This window comes from Plectrocnemia conspersa, unplaced genomic scaffold (assembly GCF_051122295.1).
Source record: "Plectrocnemia conspersa isolate PC_06_02 unplaced genomic scaffold, ASM5112229v1 ptg000001l, whole genome shotgun sequence".
Lineage (NCBI taxonomy): Eukaryota > Metazoa > Arthropoda > Insecta > Trichoptera > Polycentropodidae > Plectrocnemia > Plectrocnemia conspersa.
In genome coordinates this window covers 18,930,329-18,950,442 of record NW_028277165.1, presented here as the reverse complement: position 1 = coordinate 18,950,442, position 20,114 = coordinate 18,930,329, and the positions used below count along the sequence as shown (strand labels likewise).

Genomic DNA, 20,114 nt, shown 5'->3' with positions numbered 1-20,114 from the left:
AAAAAAAACACTTCCTTTTATATACACAGCCTTAACGAAAATAGTGATGCATTATTTTGAAGCATACATTCAACCCTTATGGCATATTATAGACACACAAGACGTAGATAGTTTTCTTCTCTATGATATTTACTGTGATTCAGCATAGGATTTGCAATTATTTTGGACAAATTTCTGCTTTAATTAAATCAGTCCAATTCAATATCCGTCAACCCCTGTCCCTATCAGAGCAAATGAATATGCACATGAATACGAATTCTACCCCCTATTTTAAAGTCGGTTTTGTCAATTGGAGAATTTAATTGTCAAAAGTAAATCATGTCACTGATAAATAATAAAACCAAATACTCAAAAGCTGTAAATTAATATCATTATATATATGTACTGCGAGGGTTGAGCTGGAATAAATTAAATCACGTTCATAGCATCCTTTATTTCACGAAGCACGTTTCTACCATTTAAATAATGAACGATTAATGAAACCAAATCCAGAAATTAATGATCATCAATATTTATTAACTAAAAACGTTAATTATTTAATTAATTAGATTTCACATTCTTCATTGGCGAAATGTGATCAGCACCAATAGGTGCTTATATAGCGAACATCTGTTGCAACACGACATTCCGATTAAATAAACAATGAAAAAAAGTGGAAATCAAACACATACTTTGCATACAAGAAAAATATAATACAAAAGTTAAACCACAAAAGTTTCGGGCAGAAGGACAAAAAATAACACACTAGGATGTGAATGTGTTCGGTGTCCTTGGACCGGTCAGAAGATTCCACGCACGTTCTAGTCATCCTCATCGTCGCGACCTTCACCAACATTCGACCATTAGACAGGTGTATCGTCTCATTGAAAAGGTGCGTTAACTCTCTGAACGCCTTCTTAACCCGCCGTTGGTCGCGCGAGTATTGCATACGCCGTTGGTCGCGCCTGAGCGAATAGCCGCCTCTCAGTTCTTTATGTTTTTAAGTTTAAATATCGAATATTTATTATTTTTTTTTATTTTTGGTTTATTTTAGTGGTTTATATATACAATAAATAAATTCTTTAAAACTTTTATTTACATAACGAAAGAAGAAAAATAAAATAATAAATATTTTTAAAGTAAAATATAATTTTTTTTGATATATGTTTAAAACTTTAAAAATAACATGAAAAAATATATATTATTTTTAATTTTGATTATTTGAATACTTAGTTATGCAATCTGGACATAGTTCCGATGAATGTTCTTTGCATATTGGCTTTGCACATGTGGCATTTGATGGTGATTTTAAGATTTTTTTCCTAGGGCAAAAATTACATTTTGGACGATTCTATTCACTTGGTTCTGGGTGATGAATTATCGCAGTGTCAGGTTTCTCTCCTAAATACGTCTATATTTTTATTTGCAAACTTTGCGATAAATTTGTTTATATTATCTAAGGGATCGAAAAAATTTTCAAAATAGTTTTTTTATACTATGTATCAAAAGAGTTAAATAAAATAAATTAAAAACATAATAATAACAACAAAAAAGTAAATAATAATAAAAAAAAATAACAAAAAATAAAATTTCCAGCCCGAATCTAACCCGCGTAAATAACGTTCTCTCTCGATCCTTGATATAACACAACTAATACGCAAAACCAAATGTATATCGAATTAGTAAACACATGTTTGAGCATGCAATATTGAAGAAAACATAATTCTTGAAAAGTAGAGGGACCCGCAAGTTAACATGTTTCATACAAAAAAAACGGCATCAAAAAAACTGATAGGGTGAGCGCTGCGCCGCCGTGCGACCAACGGCGGGTTAAAGATCAAAGAACGACTTCCTAATACTGTGACGAAAAAACAGGCCCGTCGGCTGTTTGCTCAAGCAGAATTGCATAAGAAGATTTTTTTAAATATACTCCAAAGAGATGAGCATCGACAAGCAATGGATAGGCTTGGCACAACATATCGACTTTGGTCATGGCGAAAGGGCAACACGAGTTTTCTGAACGCAGTCTCATTTTGACGAATGTCACACGGTCGTTTCGGAAGCGAAGAACTGGATTAACTGGTATTCGCAACATCGTTAGAAGATCTAAGATACAGACGATTCAGAGTTAAATTGTACGACGGTTTTTCCAAAACCGCAAAATATACTTTTAAGCACTTTCTCAGAACGAGCCAATGAACATTTTTTTATATGTTATTAGTTTCAATGTCTTTGCCATACAACGTATATTTTTCAATACTTCTTACATAATATACTACCCATATATTGACGCAGTTTATTCAAATCGATCACAAAGAAATTGATATTCGTATTTATGCAATAATATTCATTCTTGATAATGAACACTAGTGTTCATGAATAATATTATGCCACTATATGATAATAATAATTATAATATATATTTAATTGATTGCATTAAATTATACGATAAACATTAATTATATTAATTGTATTTCATAACAAATCAGTATTTATGCACGTAATGGAAGAAATCATATTTTATTAGAGGTACTACCTATTGGTGAAAATTAAATCATACTTTAAACTAGGTCATCAGTTAAATCTAAAAAAAATACTCATACTTATATCAGAGACATTATTACTACATTAGTAGACCTGTATATTAGTTCAAAATGCAAATTTATGTAGAGTACCTAACAAAAATTTAAATTAATTAACCTGATTGTCAACTTAGCATAAATTAATCTATTACATGTGTACAACGGTATTTATATAATATATCATATTTAGTAGTATTTATAAATATTAAGAGTTTAATTAAATTATAATTAATTATATAATATTAAATCGTTCATTTTTAATGGGAAATAAATAGTTTCACTTTAGTTTAAATAGTTTCATTTTTATAGTACTATAAATTTAATACTATAAAAATAGTATTTTTTGGAGTTTGATTAATTCGTTTAGGTTAGGTTTTGGTTTGAACAGAAAATGTATGTATCGCAACTTTATGATGTAAATTTAAATTTAATACAGATGTAAATTGATTATTATAGTGCAAAGTATCAAATTTATAGTGGAAACTATTTAAATTAAAGCGCAATTAATTCACACCTATTTTTAATTATCTATATACATATTCAAGATTAAGTGTTAACGAAAATCTTCCGTTGTAACCTGACAGACGTAAGCCCAATGCGTTACAATCAGATATAATGAATACCTACAAGGCAGGTTTTTATTATTAGCGCTTTTTTATAAATAAAAATTACTGCCGGGACTCGAACCCATGTCCTCTGGGTTACCAGTCTGAAACTTACGGATTACGCTATTCCGACATTATTACATCAACTTTTACCGGACAAAAACTACTTGCTTATTGAATCCACTGCGGTTCAGTTTATTAAATCACAAAAATCAGGCTTCTTACCTGTTATTTATATTTCAATAATTTAGGGTATACCATGTTGGGACCACTACAAGAAAAAACACCCAAAAGCTAATGTTCGTTGCTCACTATTGTAACTCACACAACACCAATGGTTCTAAACATATTTTTAATTGCACGGAATTTATTGTTGTTTTTTTATTTATTACTTTTATATGTATATAAAACACCAAATATATTTATGTGTGTACATTACAATATTTGTCCATCGTATGATATTTCTCAAAGCAATCTTCCATATGAAGATATGATTTTAAATTACGTTTTTAAACATCTTCTCAGAAGTCAAAAATTCACGTCAAAACCAATAAAACCGTGTCTGCAGCGTTGCAGTGGGAACGCTCTATAATAATATGACTACTGACTTTTTATAATAATATTACTACTGAGAATCGAATGGAGAACATCTAAATCGAATTTTGACCATTTGCTGTTCAAACCCAAACCTAATCTAATGAAAGCGATTATTTAACATTCATGTTAAGAATTTTTATAACAATATCTGAGAATCGACGATCGAGAAAAAATCGACGTTTCGCAACTGTCAAATATAGTTTCATAGGCATTTCAGCAACACTATATAATTTCACTATCACCTATCAGTTAAATTATATTTTCACTAGTAGAAATATATATTTACTAGTGAAAATGTATTTGAACTTTACTAGTGAAAATATAACTTCACTGAAAAATACACATTCACTATAACATTTATACATTGCATGTGAATAAATAAATATATTACTACGTATGGAAAAGTTGAAATCATATAATATAACTTGCACCTGCCAGACAAATTATATTTTCACTAGTGAAAATATATATTCTATATAGTGAAAATGTATTCCGATATAATTTCACTGAAATGACATATTAAAAAAAAATATTTAATTACTCGAGAATTTTTGGTTTATAATCAGCGGCCAATCAGTGGTCGTTTATTTAATATTTAGACGGCCAAATTCAAAAGGGGGCAACTGACAGTCAATATCATGCGATTTAACGCCTTTGGAGCACCTAAACCCAACATCCACCAAGTTATAGCCGAGATACCGCCAGAAATGTACAAAAAGTCAGCAAAAATTACATAGAAAGAATCGGCTGCTGCAAAAGGTCCAGAGGCGACCATTTAATTGATATTATTTTTCATAATTAATGAAACATACAAATGTTTTTTTTTTTTAAAAGTTTGGAAACTTAAGTTGGATGTTCAGCGTAAATTATCCTTGCGACGTTATAGACCTATAATAGGACATAAAATAATAAATATATAATTGATTCGTCAACATTAACTGCTCAAAACATTAATGCTCTAAAAATATACTTTCTAAATATTGAGTTGAATTAAAAACAGTAATTTAATTTATTTAAAGAATATGTAAAAACAAAACTTTTTAAATTGAGAACCGTGGATAACAATTTATAGGTTTAGGTTTTGAGCGGCTGGTACAGACTGGTCAAGGAATTGCTTCCAAAATCCATCGTTAGATTAACAGATTTTACGACGAATTTTAGTAATTTAGCAATTCCAGGTAAAATAATTAGTAATTACTAAATCTTTTTACCGTGTTTTTATCGTAATAGAAGTATCTCTGAGTAACTATTGAAATAAAATACTGGAAATGTTATCATTAAGGCATTTAAAATGGCTTAAAAAAATAAACATATATATTTTGGGCATGCGATACATGCCTTTAGACTTCTAAAGGTTAAGGTACATAGACAGAAAATATTTTTACACACTTTTCTTATGTACTTTTCTAAGTTAAGGAATCGCCTATTATGTTTTCACCTTGATGGTACGAGAGTATAAGGTATCCAGAGGGGGTGAGCTAGGATGATTACATTTTCTTCATGGTCCCATAGAACAACTGAGTAAAATTTAAAACGCTTGACGTAGGATGGTAAAGGGTAATTATTTTATAAAATAGTATAAATACATACAGAAATATTTTACATTGTGAATCAGCAGTTAACATAAGGAAGATATGTACATGTATAAATCAGTAATAAACACAATGGCCGATGATGAGTTACATATTTGACATTAAGTCCCTTAGAAACAATAGGTGGCAGAAAACATCGTTTGCATGAGGTGATAAAAATCAAAGAGCACGAATTAGTAATGTCGTAATAGTTAAAAGCTTAATGGCCTTTAGAACATTTTTTATACACATTCAATAAAATATTTAGACCGCAATGTAACGCTTTTTCAAAAACGTTTTTGCTTGGTTTGACAATCCTAAGCGCGACCCTGGCCGCTTCTCAATGACTAGATTCAACTATAACTTTAATAATAATAACAAAATACTAAATTATATTAACATTTAATGCTTGAATGCACTCAATACTGTTTTTATTAACAACACTATCAGCAAATCAAGTTCAAGAGTAATTACACTGATCACATTGCGTCAACAGCAATTTATTTATTGTACTTTATATTACGTTTGGTAAATTACAACTCGCTTTTTTAATTCAAATTACAGACATTTTCTTTATATTATATTTATAAAAGCTGAAGCAAAAATTGTATGATATAGTGCTGAAATAATCAAAGGTGCCTGTCCATCTTACAACATGTTAACGGATTGCGCCGCAGAATACACAAAAGCGTTTTTCCATAGAAAAGTTTTTAAGGTTCTCGTAGAAGTAACAATATTTTTAACGATGCTAATCTCGCGGCTTCGTCAATTGACATTTGATGTGATGTAACACATATCGTGTATGTTGTATATTTAAGATGAGCAAATATGACGGCTCGGCATATGCAGGCACTGTGCGGGGCCGTGACTTTTTTTTTTGATGACCCGCATTTTGGGAGGAATTGCGAAAAAAGTGGACAAAACGCGAACCCGATATTAGCAGCTGACTTTCGAACCATAGACACGGTTGCATAAACGGAAACGTTAATTGCTCTGACAAATGAAATGTTTATTGGTTTATACTATATACTGCAATAGACTACAATTTTTGCAAGAGGCATAATTAACAGACCTCTATAATCAAAAAAGAGTTATTAAATAAGAGTTTATTATTAATATATTATTTAAAATTCATCAGATGGCAAGCAAATTAAGTCTGAAATAAAGCATAGTAATGATTTTGGTGTAAAAAATAGATTCATTTTGAATTTAGATCATCTTTCAGTGATCCGTTAAATTTGTATTGGGTCATTATATAATATAGTCCCCTAATGCGACATTAGTGGTCGGCAAAATAACGGCTCGTGAGCCGCATGCGGCTCTTCTTCTTTAAAACTATTTTTCTCATTATCTGAGGATGATGATCAAAGCTCCAAGATATATGATTTATGAATATATACATATATAGCGGTTTCCGTTGCCTTCTACACCAAAAAATAGCGTATTAAGATTATTATTCTATATAAACACTAATGTTTTTAAATTTCAATCGTTATTGAGAGATCAGAATTAATAAGTATTATATATTTGTTACAAAGATATATCATCACAAATTATGTTTTCCTACATTTGCGTAATCTTACCGTAGAATAATTAAAATAAAATCGAACTAAATCGTGCGGACATATATTATGTCACTAATTTATAGACTGACTTTAGTCGTATGTCTCACTACTTGTAGTGCTGATTATATTTAACCCGTTGTAACGCATAAGGCTAACGTCTGTCATGTTTCAAAGAAAATTTACAGTATATGAATAAATAAATATACTATTTTATAAACTAAATTTTACACTACCATTCAATTAAATAAAAGAAAAAATAAGCCGCGTGGCTAATTTGGCCTAGAGGTTTTTGTTAGATATAGCAGCACTTTTTCAATGATTTAAAAAAATTGTCTAATAAATGAGCTACGTAGAATAAAATTGCCTATAATTTGGGGCTTCACGACCTAATTGAAAATATATAGTTTTATGTTCTAATCAACGCTGCGTGTCTAATTTAATTACATATTAAAAAATATTATATTTGGTACTTCTCATATTAGTAAACCATATAAAAACTTCAATATTGTATTAAAATAAAATATAAATTTATCCAAAATTTAATTTAATTGAAGTATTAACTACTAGAATAAAAATCTGAGAATCATAGTCATCTTTATAATTAATTATAAATTATTATATGTAGTATAATTTATAATCACTATACATATGTCACTTTGCAGCTGGGGTCGGTTTTTATTAATATCGTTTTTTCATAAATGAAAATTCAAGTCTGTTCGTGGATCGAACCCACGACTTCTGAGATACCAGTCTGGACCTTACGAACTACGCTATTCCGACATTAAATGCTAATGAATGAAAAATTCACAATTTTTGTAATGCGCTACCTTACAAGCTCTGACACACTTTGTAAAGTAAAATGGCAGTTTATAAGCAAAACATCTAAATATTTCATAATACAATTTCCTAAGTCAGATTAAATGTGTGAGTATAATATCACAAAATTTTGTTTTTAAATAATAAATACCCGCCAGTTAAAAATGAAAATCTGCGTAGATTGGCAACCTATGTACTATTGGAATATTACTTATTATTTATCTGAGCGATAAAAAACTGTTCTAGATACTATATAAATTTCTGATCTCATGTGGGATTTGAACCCTGGACTTCTTAATAAATAAGCAATGACTTATACCGCTGATATAGCGCATTGTCCTATTTATTTACTTTCAATTAATTAATCATAGTGACCCTGTTCTATTGAATCTGATTTGGTTATTTATTTGAATATCAGGGAAAGTAGTATTTCCGTTTAATTTGTATTTTTTTGTCATAACTCTGACATTTATTGCACAATATTATAGAAACAGTGTATATGTTGAATTTATATAGTAGTTGTATTTTTTATATATATATTAATATTGATTAAATACTAGAAAACCGGTTATAAAAGCACACGTGAAAATATTATCACATCGGTGAACGAAACGCGAACGCTTTAGCGTACATAATACATAATTAATTTAATAAAAACGCAATTATTACCTTAATCTAAATTTTGAAGAACAATGAAAAACTCACCTGTGAACAATACAAAAAAAATCATTAGAAACATCAAAAATATAATATAAAATCAAAAACAATAAAAGTATATGTACTACCAAAATCGAAGTGTTTTCACAGTATCAGTGAAAGCGAAAGTTCTTTTAAAGTATTAACAGGTGCTGTTATAGATTCATGGACAAATATTAATTGTTGTATGTAACTGGTTTAGAGCATCGCGATTAATTTATATACATTTTTGTGTCAGGTATCACGTGGATGTCGCACCACAAAGCCACCAAGCCCCAACAGTTGGAATTCGAAGTGAAAGCCTTCAAGAAGGCGCTGAATGGCCTGAAACCGTCTCAGGTAAGTTATGCCTAAATATATGTGTATTCATTGAGATGTACAATATTTTTTTTGGTACAACAGGAAAACGGGAATCCCCTGAACGCTTTGATGAGAGCATCAAGACTTCTGCCGTACGACAGTGCCATTTTCCTTTTCAACAATGGTCAGAACGATCCGGAGATGACGCGCGAAGAAGACGGTGTATTTATTGGACAGCTGTTGTCAAAGAGAATCAAAGTAATATAAACATATATTTTTATTGTAAATACAAATTCAATCAAAAAAATCTTATCTGTAAGAGAGGAAGGCGCAATTTTATTTATACAATACGCGTGAGAGATATTTTAACTAATTTTGTTATTATTTAGGCAATGTCGCAAGACTTGTTGTTGGAGCAAATTCAATAATAATTACAAGGGAATCAATGCTATAATTCTCAAAGATTGTCCTTCTGTTTATCTCATTAAAAAAATGCGAACGGAACGCTCTAGCAATATGAAGCCAAGGCAACTTAAAAAACAACAACATATTATTATGTAGATAAGTAATATAAAAATTACAACAATATAGTATTGAATCAGTAATGGTTTTCCAGCACATAATAATTTCACCGAAAAGGAATGGCTTTAAAAACGAGCAATATGAAACATTTTAAGTTACAGTACTTGAATTTTTTAATTCCCTAAATCCCTGAAGTTGTTTATCACAGCACTATGTAATTCTCAAGGTTGGTAGCAATATTATGCTGCCGAGGAATTTGTGTCCAGCAGAACTATGCAATGGAATGCGATTAGTTGTGAAGACATTGTACACATATGTGACTGTGGCAATTATAATGACTTGGGCGTTTCAAAACAAGAATCTTGAATCTCATAAATTCCAGCGATTAACCTTTTCACTTTAATGGCATCAGTTCACAATTACCATTGCCCTCTCCATTCAATAAAAAAATAAGAACAATTGCTTAATTTGAATAGATTTGACTTGAGAGATGAATGTTTCTCTCAGTCAATTTTACGCTGCAATATTGTAAGTGGAGCGTCTAAAATGGATCAAATTCAACAATAGTAATCGTTTACGATCTGTTGAAGAAGTCGATATAACTGAGAAGTCAGTTATAAAAAAATCTAAATATTTTTTTGGATATTAAATAACAAAGCATTATTTATTTTACATTTTATTAAATCTTCCGTTGTAACCTGAGACGTAAGCCCAATGCGTTACAACGGGCAAATTTGTACCAACTGGTAAGTCAATCAGACATAATGAAAGTCTGCGAATCGGTGACATCTATATTATTAATTATTATGTGCTATATAATTTATAATCAATAGATGTCACAGCAGCTGGGCCGTTTTTTTTTTTAAATAATAACGCATTTTTATATATAAAAATTCGAGTACCGTTGCCTGGGCTCGAATCTGTAACCTCAAAGTTACTGACTTATTATATAACAAAGATCTTGGGAAACGTCTTTAAAAATGGGATGTGAACGATTAAACCAAATAAGCAGTTAAGGTAAAACGCGATAACTTATTCCTATATGTTTTTTTGTAATTTTAGTTGTATGTCATATGCGGAGGAACGGGAGGAACGTGCATTGGAGGTGCTGCTGGCGCATCTGGAGGAGGACAAGTGAAACTACGCGAACGACGTTATGAACTAGAGAGCGAACCGGTGCAATACCTTCGTGGTGAACGCGCGTTGGACGTATATTATGACGAATCTGAAGAAACCGCTGACAGTGAAACAATATTCGATCAGCAAGTATGCTCATGTCATATTAGGTTTATCATCTTTAAGAGAACCATAAGTGTTTAATTATATTTTCATTTTAGGATACGATAGCTTTAAGGAAAAGTCTGAACGGAAGTCAGTTGGTAGACATGCCTATAGATTCTACGGTGAAGACGATCACTGTTTCGATTACCGGCAGTCCTGAAAAGGCTTCTCTATATTCACCATCAGGTAATAGGCGAAAAATGAGTTTCAGTTAATTTTCGAAGTTATATCATACATACATAATACATAAATTATTTCAGACATTTATTTTTTACATTTTTAAAAATTCATACATTAGCTTATGTATATATATTTAATATATACATAAAATATATACATGTATATATTTCAATAGAGAAATTTTAATTCAGATGAACAAAACAACGAATCAGTTTGTTATCTATTTTGGTTTTGTTGGTTTTATTTTCAGGCATTTATGTATGTAAATATTGTAGTTTAATATCAAACGAACTAAAATATGGAATACAAATACGTAGATTCTACAAAATATCTATCCTATTCTGACAAATAGATAGCTGTACCATTACTTATTTCTGTAAAGCGTAAATTTTATGTTAAAAATATTAACCTTATTAACTTTGCTTTGTCAAAATACTTTAAAATAATTTGTTGATTTTCCATTGATTTGTAAAATATACAAAAATCAGGTATAAAAAAATGTTACAAAAAAGTATTTATATTATGGTATTTACATATGGTAATGATCATTTGCTGTATTTTTTTTGTTAAAGTTGATTTTATATTTTTTACGTATATATATTTTTATATAACATTTTTTTGCTACAAATATTCAATCGCCTGATTTATTTGAAAAATTAGGACTATGTGATTTTAAATATGTTATTAGTACAACGTGTATTTTTTGTTAATAAATAAAACCCCAATGCAAGAACATGTGAACTGACATTTTTGTCGAAAATTGGTCATAATATCTACTATACCCTATTTGTGTTAACACATGCATTTCGAGAGCTATCTATTTCATCATTATTCATAATTGAGAAAGAGATGGCAAGTTTGGGTTACGCAACTACTATTAGCTCTAAAGCACACGATACGGATATACGTTCGATATAGTTATCATTACTCCTGTTTATATTTTGAACAAAATTGTAGAAATTAAAATCATTTCTATATATTTTATATGTATTAATCAATCGGAGTAATGATAAGTATATCGAACGTACATCCATATCATGTGCTTTAGAGCTAATTGTAATTAAAAATTATTTTTGTCGAAAATTTTAATTGCATAATCGACCATATCTAAAAACCAAAGATACAGTTGAAAAGTTTAATTTTATAAATTAATATTATTTTTGTAGCAAAATGTATTGTACATATGATTTTTTTATTTTACTAATATGAATTTTTTAAAAATTGTCATTATAGTTCTAGTATTAAAAAGTGTTCTTTCAACCTTTATGGCCTACCAGGAAAAGAGTATTTTAAACCAAATTACAACTTACAACAATAGAATAAATTCACGAAAAGCATTATCTATGAATCATATTTAATGTAGGTCTACGTCCGAATCGTCGAATTTTGTTCCCATGACAAATATTATTACATATGTGTACACCAAAGATAATGATCCATAATCAACGGAATCATCTACGATCATGTTGTGTTATGTCTAGGCAACAAGATAAATCTGCTAGAAGAGTCTTCGGTGGAGAAGTTTTCAGAGGGTTCAGAAATACTGTCACTGTCGCCAACGGCGGCCGTCAGACTGGTCATGATGCTAGACAAGATCTACACCGACTTGCCAGATTTGGAGGATTGGAACGTGTGAGTGCCGCATATCTTTTATAGACAGACAAGCTGCCGCCTCGGCACTCTGCCATCTTGGACTAATTGGACTTATGTTTGTAATCATTTTATCCACCACCAAGGACGATGAACGAGTCTTCGAGCGAGGAGAGTCACACCATCGAAGCGGTGTCCAGCGGGGTTTGGAGACTGGCTGTCAAGGGTAACTCGACGACATATAACGTTCAAGTGGACGCTGAATCGGCAATACACGTGTTCGCCAAAGTTACCACTCAATATACAGGTGAGTCTCAGTGGTTCCAAACTTTTTGATACGCGACCTACGTTATAAATGACTAAATAGAAATCACACAGGTTCACCCTATATTTTCATTTCTGTATTGCATTTTAAGAAATTGTAAATGTATTGCATTTTGAGAAAATTAACTCTTTATGAATAATAACTAAACTTCATATAAAAGCTGTGTGAAAATCCGTTCTCAAAATAAAGAGGAAATATAAAATTTTTAGGATTGTTTTTGTAAAACAATATAATATAAAAATAATATCTTACCATAATGTTTAAAATTGCATGTTTTAGTGATGAAAATGCGAAAGTGTATTAGGCAATGAAACGATATCCATACATTTCTAGAGAGAAATATAATATCAATTAACGTAAACCACGTAGCAATAAATTTTACGATTCCTTCACTTCAAGTAAAAATACATTGGGCAACTTAGCGAAGATTTTTTTATGATTTTTGCCTAAGAAGATTTTTCCTTAAAAAATATATTTAGATGAAGGGAGTACTGAAATGTTTTTCACATAAAAATCTATACTAAGAAAATGTTTCATAGCGTGAAAATGAGCGTAAGCTTCACATCAATTTTCCCATGAAAATTTATTTACAAGAAGGTAATCTTATAATATAGATTACTAAAACTTCAAAGTGATTATTTGTGATTTTTCCTCATTAAAAACTGTCTTTTAAAAACGGTAAGAATTGGGATGAGCACTATTTTTTTAGAATATAGCTTCAAGTGTATCAATTTGCTTGATTTGGCGACAATGTAAACGCAGCTTCTGAATTTTGTGCTCACTTATGTGAATATCCTGAGCCAAAAAAACACATTATTTTTTATTTTTTAGGAATGTCTTTCTGAAAACGGCACCGGTATAGAAAGGAGAGAAAACGAACCGTTTATACTCGCGTATTGTAATTAATTTTTGAATGAAAAAAAAAGAAATGCTCCATAACGCGAACCGGTTTGTACAGAGCGAACAAAAAAACCGAGCGAATAGTAAACTTAGTTACGGTCATCCGACAGACAATCGTCGACGTGCTAAAGACAAATAATATAATACGTGTCGGCTCTTGTGTTGGGAAATTCTAAAAATATGATCCAAGTTTGAGAAGCTCTTGTCGTGTAGTGATGGAGGTATGAAGGAAAATTTCATGACCTATATTCTATTTACGCACTGTTGCTTTTTGTCCTCGAATAGGAAAAATAATAATAAAAATAGCAGGTACTATTGTCGTTAACCTTTTAATTGTCGCAAACGTGTTATGTACACATTTAGAATGCCATACACGACTCAAATCTAATTACCATCTCAGTGTTAATTATATAATGTGAATTTGGATAGTATAAAAAAACACAATATAGAGAATATTACTTTAGGATTGCAATTGGAAAATTATAAGAAGCATTTCGTAATTTTTGTAGTAAACAAGTTTTATGGTAACATTGAAATGTATGGTCCGATTGATAAGGGATAAAAATATCTAAAACATTTAGATCTGGGTCTGTCACAATCAAAACATATCACAGTGTTATATATTATTTTAAAATTAATAATTTTATTATAAAGTAAGGTCGGCTGTTAAGTTTCAAGACTTGTATATAAACCAGGGATGGGGAAACCTCCGGCCCGTGAGCCATATACGGCACGCAAGCTCAAAATTAAAAAAAAAATGATGTTGAAAAATGTGGTATTTTTTAATATCTTTAATATAAACACTTAAGGTAGTAAAAAATAACGGGTTATGCTCAGCTGACCGCTGAAGATTTATGATATTTTCGGTGAATTTTGGTGTTCATTTTGATAACTCTCTAGTTGAGATTTTTTAATGGTTTGCGGATTATTTTATAAATATCCAAGTGCCAAAAATATATATCTACTCGTGAAAATGTATTACTATATGATTTCACAGAAATGATATATTTTTAAAAATATTTTCGGGATAGATTCGTGGTTGTTTTTTCCAGATTTTCTTTGGGGGATTTCCCGAAGATTTCTGGTTTGCAATCAGGGACGTAATTTCTGCTTATTTCAGGTAGAGGGGAAGGGCAATAAATAATTTAATATTTTGATTTCATTAAAATTCATAGTATTTCATTAAATGACATGCATTTTTTTGGCAAAATTAAAGTGCCTCCACTTGTCCACCACAAATGAAGTCCCTAATTTTGGACCCTATACACATTTCACACCATTCCTTTTGATTCGAAAGCATTTTATTCCACGTTGAAAGAGTCAATTTAAAAAAAGATTGAGCTCGTGTACTTCACTAAAAACATTTGCCTGAAGATATTGATGTTCAGTTACATTTGGAGAGATGGAATTTAGGAACATGTCAATCAGACTACCATAAACGAAAGAGATATGATTAGCTGATTTTGCGAATACATTTTCTAAAAGACATCCTGAAAAAAATCCTGGTTTTCGCAGATGAATCTAATTATTAGCCCAATAAGAGCTTCGTTCAAGACCAATACAGTTTCGGCACTTTTGTTTATCAAACTCGTCGGACCACCTTTGCCACTTTTCGATCCTTCAAAATACATTGATCTGTGGTTTCTCAAATTTCATTCGGTCATAGACACCAACACTAAAAAAACGAATCGAGTAGATTTGTCAAACGAGAATTGGAAAAAACTTTGGAAATCATAATAATTTTTTATTCAAATATAGTATGATGTTTTACAATTGTTCGTTTAACTTTAGATTTGACATGTATAAAGTACATAAAAAAATATGATAAATTTTTTTAAATTTTTTATATACTTCGTGGCATAGGAATTTCATTTAAATGATATTTGTGAGTTTCGGCACCTTTTTTCCTTTAAAAAAGCCTTGTATGTACATATGTATATATACAAATGCAAAGCAAGAAAATCTCTGAATTCTTTGATTTCCTATGAAAAAATCATAAGTTACACAGAGTCGTTACATTTCAAAGATGTATGCCGATGGCCTTCAATACAAATAGGCTAACTTCACTTCATAATGAGCATTACTTAATAATACTACTTAGCTTTCACATCTTCAAAATATCAACTAGTAGTTAACAGTTGACAACACCAAAAGTAATACTGCAAAATGTCGTGGATCAGAAAAGAAAGTGGTACGTGGATGAATATGAACGAATGATGTTGCATGTGAAAATCTTATTATTAGTTAATTTCTATTAACCACACAGTTTTCTGTCATTCCTATTAAGTTGACCATAATGAAGTTGGACCATTTATAATTAACCCTTCAATTCATATTTTTTATCGTCGAAAAAAATATTAACGATTAAATATTACTCAATATAATAAGGAAAACATAATAAACATAATATATGTTGAAATTCAAATTCGAACTATTTCAGTACAAACAGTATGTTGCAAAAATGCAACATTATGAAAATAAGGAATTTATGTAGCCATATATAAATATCATTACAAATTGGATTTGTTGCAAATTTGCAACACCATGAAACGAAAGGTTAATGCCATCTAAACCTTATATAGTTCTATATATAATTTATTACTAGATCTATTAAAAAATCTAGTTGTTAACCCTCGATGTTATTGACGAATATACTGACAGGCTCAAAAATATGGATAAGAAAGTTTAGCGATATAACGCTTTAATATATCTGATTACAAGCACGAGATATCACAAGTATATCGTCTAATAAGATATGTGGTTTACGGACTGAAGATTTAAGCGATGGTCACGATAGATTTCAAATAACCTACACAATGTCATGTATTGTGGTATAAAGCATATGCCATAATTTATCGATTGTCTTCAATATTGTTACATCACAATCGCCATTTTTTTAATTTTCTATCTCTGTTCAAACGACTTTGACACTACGATGTAAAAAAAGATCCGGTTGACCATGAATGTGCGTATATACAAATATACATCGCACAGTGTCACACATTGCCGGCGAATGTATACAAATCGATCGTTTTATAAACAATGTCACTGGACATCTGAAAATTGATAAGAAAAAAATCCGATTCAAAAAAAGAGCATACGGACCACAGAAAAAAAGCACCGGAGAGATTGTGTCGTAATATCCCCTCTATGGCCAAGACCCAGTTGTAAGTTAGAGCTACTGACTTTAGATAGAATTTATTTTGAATTTCGTTACGCCTAAAACTTAATTATTATGATTGTGTTTTAAAATGCATGTGTGTTTTCGATCTTTGAACCTAGCAGATAGCTAAATTAAATTACATATATTATAATAAATATTTTATCTTGCACAATAAACATTTTTTTAAGAATCTGATTTGTAGAATATGTTTGATATGAATTAAGCATTAAGCCATAGTTAAATTAGACTGATTATTCGCAGTACACTTTATATTGTAATAAGCAAAAAATAGTACAAAACACGCCTATACCGGACGAAAACGTATATCGAACTGAATCATTCGAGGTCATGATCGCAAGAAGATACTAAGCTCTTGTTTTTAATAAATAATAGTTCAAATAAAGTAATTTATTGGCGTTGGACTATGAATTGTTTGTAGTTTGACTATTTATGTATACATAAAAAACTTCTTAAATATTGTGACAACACTACAGAGGTAGTAAGATGAACGTGATTTTTTTTCAATTCGTTAATTAGTTACTCGATATATTTGCTAGAAATAAATTAAATATTATATAATAGATTCATATTCAAATATGTATGAATATTACTTTTTCGTAATAAATTATAGATTTTTAATAATTTGTAAATATCTAGAGAAGTGATAAACTAGCTTATAAATTATAAATTTGAGTTTTTAACAAAATATTTATGAACTGCCCAAAAATATAATATTTTACAAATCGATTAGAAAGCTTGTATATAATATTAAAATAATTTATTATTTTTACATACATGTATGTATGTAGACATCTATGAACCGAAATAATATTAAAATAAATTTAGCAAACTTTGAAACCATTAATAAATATGTGTAATTTCACTCGCGACTAACTTCAAAGCGATCTACACAGATTATTGTCTCTTATATTATTACGTCAATACGGATTTTCTCCTTTTAAATTAATTAAAATAATACTTTCAATACCGTTTAATAACATTAAAGTTGATTGATCAATTGAATGCTTTTTTAACACTATTTCTTTACAGGAATACAAACCACTAAGAAAAATATCAAAATATCAGTTGGCGGACCATTGAAATCAGTCAAAGAAGCTTTAATAATCGATAAAAATGGGCAACTCATAACATCGCTTTCGACCTACACGTAATTATATATTTTAATCATTTACTTATAAATACATTACTCATAAATTTACAATCGTATTAATTACACAGCTATCAAAGGCCAATGATGTATACAAATGACGCTACCGAGATAGAAACATTAAGAGTGCAAGAATCGGGCGTATCGTCGAAAGTCATACCTCTTCCTGCCGACATAACCAAAGATCAAACATTTTACGTTCAAATAAACGGAATAAACGATAAAGGTATCATTCATTGTGTACAAAGAAATGATTGTGTAAGATTAATGTCATATGGATCATTGTATAATTTTAGACGAAGCTGTTACGCGAATTTCGCAAGAGTTGCAAATACCTCTAGACGAATTGAGCAATATTGAAGAAAAACTATCTAATGTGATCGAAAGGGAAGATAACGATGAAGGAATCGGAAGAGGAGTAGACGATATTGAAGCCGAAAGAATATCTAATTCAAATAATAATGCAACGAGACAATCTCAGGTATTTAAAAATATATATAACATTAGATTATTCAATTGGCATAATATGAATATCTAAAAACAGATTACAACAATTGATGGAGTGCCAATGACAGTTATACAAATCGGAGGCGCTACAAGGCTTCACGGAGCGCCTGGAGTTCAAATGCAAGTAAGTAAATATCCATTTACAATATCATAAACAGTAGTACTGAATGCTTTGATTATAAACTTAATATTTTACTAGATACATTTTGAAGTTACCAATAATAGAGACAATGCCGTATTCTTCAGATTCCATGCGAAAGACGAACAGTATTATTTAAGATCAATGATTCCTCAAACGTGAGTGTGTTATACATAAATTTACTAATATAATATTTGAGAAATAAACAATGCTTTTAAATATATTATAGACAATGGGTTAATGGAGGACAAACGGTCAACGTAGTGTTAACTGTTGGAATAACTTCAAATGCAGAGAATGGTTTAAGAGACACAGTAATATTTACGGCTTCAGGTAATACAATTGTAAAACGATATAATTTTAAATAAACAGTTGTTATTTAATAATATATTGGTAAACAATCTAGGTATAGATCAGACATCTATCAACGCATATGTCTATGTAGTGAGCGATGCTAGGATAGAAAACGACGGAACTCGTCCATATTTGACTTATTCGTATAGAGGCGATTGTATGGGATACTTGAACAATGGTTGTGAAACACGAACGTGGGGATTAGATATAACTGCGAGGGATTCAGAAAGCGGTATGCATTCATTTTATAGTTAGAACTAATATATTCAGTTTAAATAAAATAAACAAAACTTTAATAGGTATTTTGAGAATTGCTACTACACCCGGTGGGGTTATTTATGGAGCAAACTTTCACGCCGGAAGTCGAGAAGAAGTATACGCTCGTTATACAGCCTCTTGTTGTACACCTAGAGTTCATATATCAGCTATAGATCTGAATGGAAATTCTAAAAGTTATGATATCAACGTTTCTGGTAAGTTAAAAATCTGAATAAAGATAAATGTATTTGATAATTAAATATTTTCTAATAAAATTATTTTTATTTACAGAGTATTTAACACCAGCAACTATAGCAGCTATAGTATTAGGAGTTTTATTATTGATTGCTCTCATAATAGTTGCAGTTTTAGTAATAAGATGGATTTTACGCAAAAAAAGAGATTCCAGAGAATTGCCATCATATCAAACGCAACGAGTCACATAATTAATTTTAAAAGTTTTTGAAAATAGGTTTTAAGCATTGTATTATATATTAAAATTTAATTATTAAATATTTTCTTAATATATTTATTTTTAGTTTTATATAATATAATATATGCTATTTCGGTAATTTTCCTATGTTTTTTTTTATAATAATTTGAATAAATATTAATATTGTATGTTAATCAACGTAGTATTACATTGACTACTGATTTTATGTAATGTTTTTAGTTTAAAATAATCCAACACGTTTTTTTATCTATGTACCTGAAGGTAGTAAACAATAAACTAGGCCAACTGTGGAAACTGAATTAAAAATGACTCAATGAAATAGTTACCAATAATGCCAAAGCATCAATTATGGTATAGCAGCATAAAAATCATATTGTATTATTGTGGTAACTCCATCAACGTATCAACGTATTTTACAAATATAATTTATAATTACTTTAATTTTATTAATGCCATGTTGTATAGTTGCCATGTAATATTAGTATATGAAACTATATCAAAGAATATATTTCACTTTCAACAATGCAGTTGTGTATTTTTCACTATAACCTATCGATATATC

General features: G+C 30.0%; 2 protein-coding genes across 4 annotated transcripts in view; one reads left to right on the top strand and one right to left on the bottom strand.

Annotated features, from left to right (window-relative positions):
* Positions 1-19,681, top strand: part of LOC148239085 (uncharacterized) — a 29,491-nt gene extending 9,810 nt beyond the window's left edge. For all 3 annotated transcript variants that reach the window (XM_088185233.1, XM_088185217.1, XM_088185225.1), the window contains exons 3-17: positions 8,650-8,750; positions 8,814-8,969; positions 10,296-10,499; positions 10,571-10,700; positions 12,176-12,326; positions 12,431-12,591; positions 17,723-17,840; positions 17,912-18,066; positions 18,137-18,321; positions 18,385-18,471; positions 18,547-18,644; positions 18,716-18,819; positions 18,893-19,072; positions 19,140-19,313; positions 19,390-19,681. In XM_088185233.1, the coding sequence (XP_088041359.1) occupies positions 8,650-8,750; positions 8,814-8,969; positions 10,296-10,499; positions 10,571-10,700; positions 12,176-12,326; positions 12,431-12,591; positions 17,723-17,840; positions 17,912-18,066; positions 18,137-18,321; positions 18,385-18,471; positions 18,547-18,644; positions 18,716-18,819; positions 18,893-19,072; positions 19,140-19,313; positions 19,390-19,544 (2,159 nt within the window). In that variant the 3' untranslated portion in view covers positions 19,545-19,681. The remainder of the gene's footprint in view (positions 1-8,649; positions 8,751-8,813; positions 8,970-10,295; positions 10,500-10,570; positions 10,701-12,175; positions 12,327-12,430; positions 12,592-17,722; positions 17,841-17,911; positions 18,067-18,136; positions 18,322-18,384; positions 18,472-18,546; positions 18,645-18,715; positions 18,820-18,892; positions 19,073-19,139; positions 19,314-19,389) is intronic.
* LOC148239084 (uncharacterized) overlaps positions 1-20,114 on the bottom strand; it is a 47,437-nt gene that overhangs the window by 26,914 nt on the left and 409 nt on the right. The window lies entirely within an intron of this gene.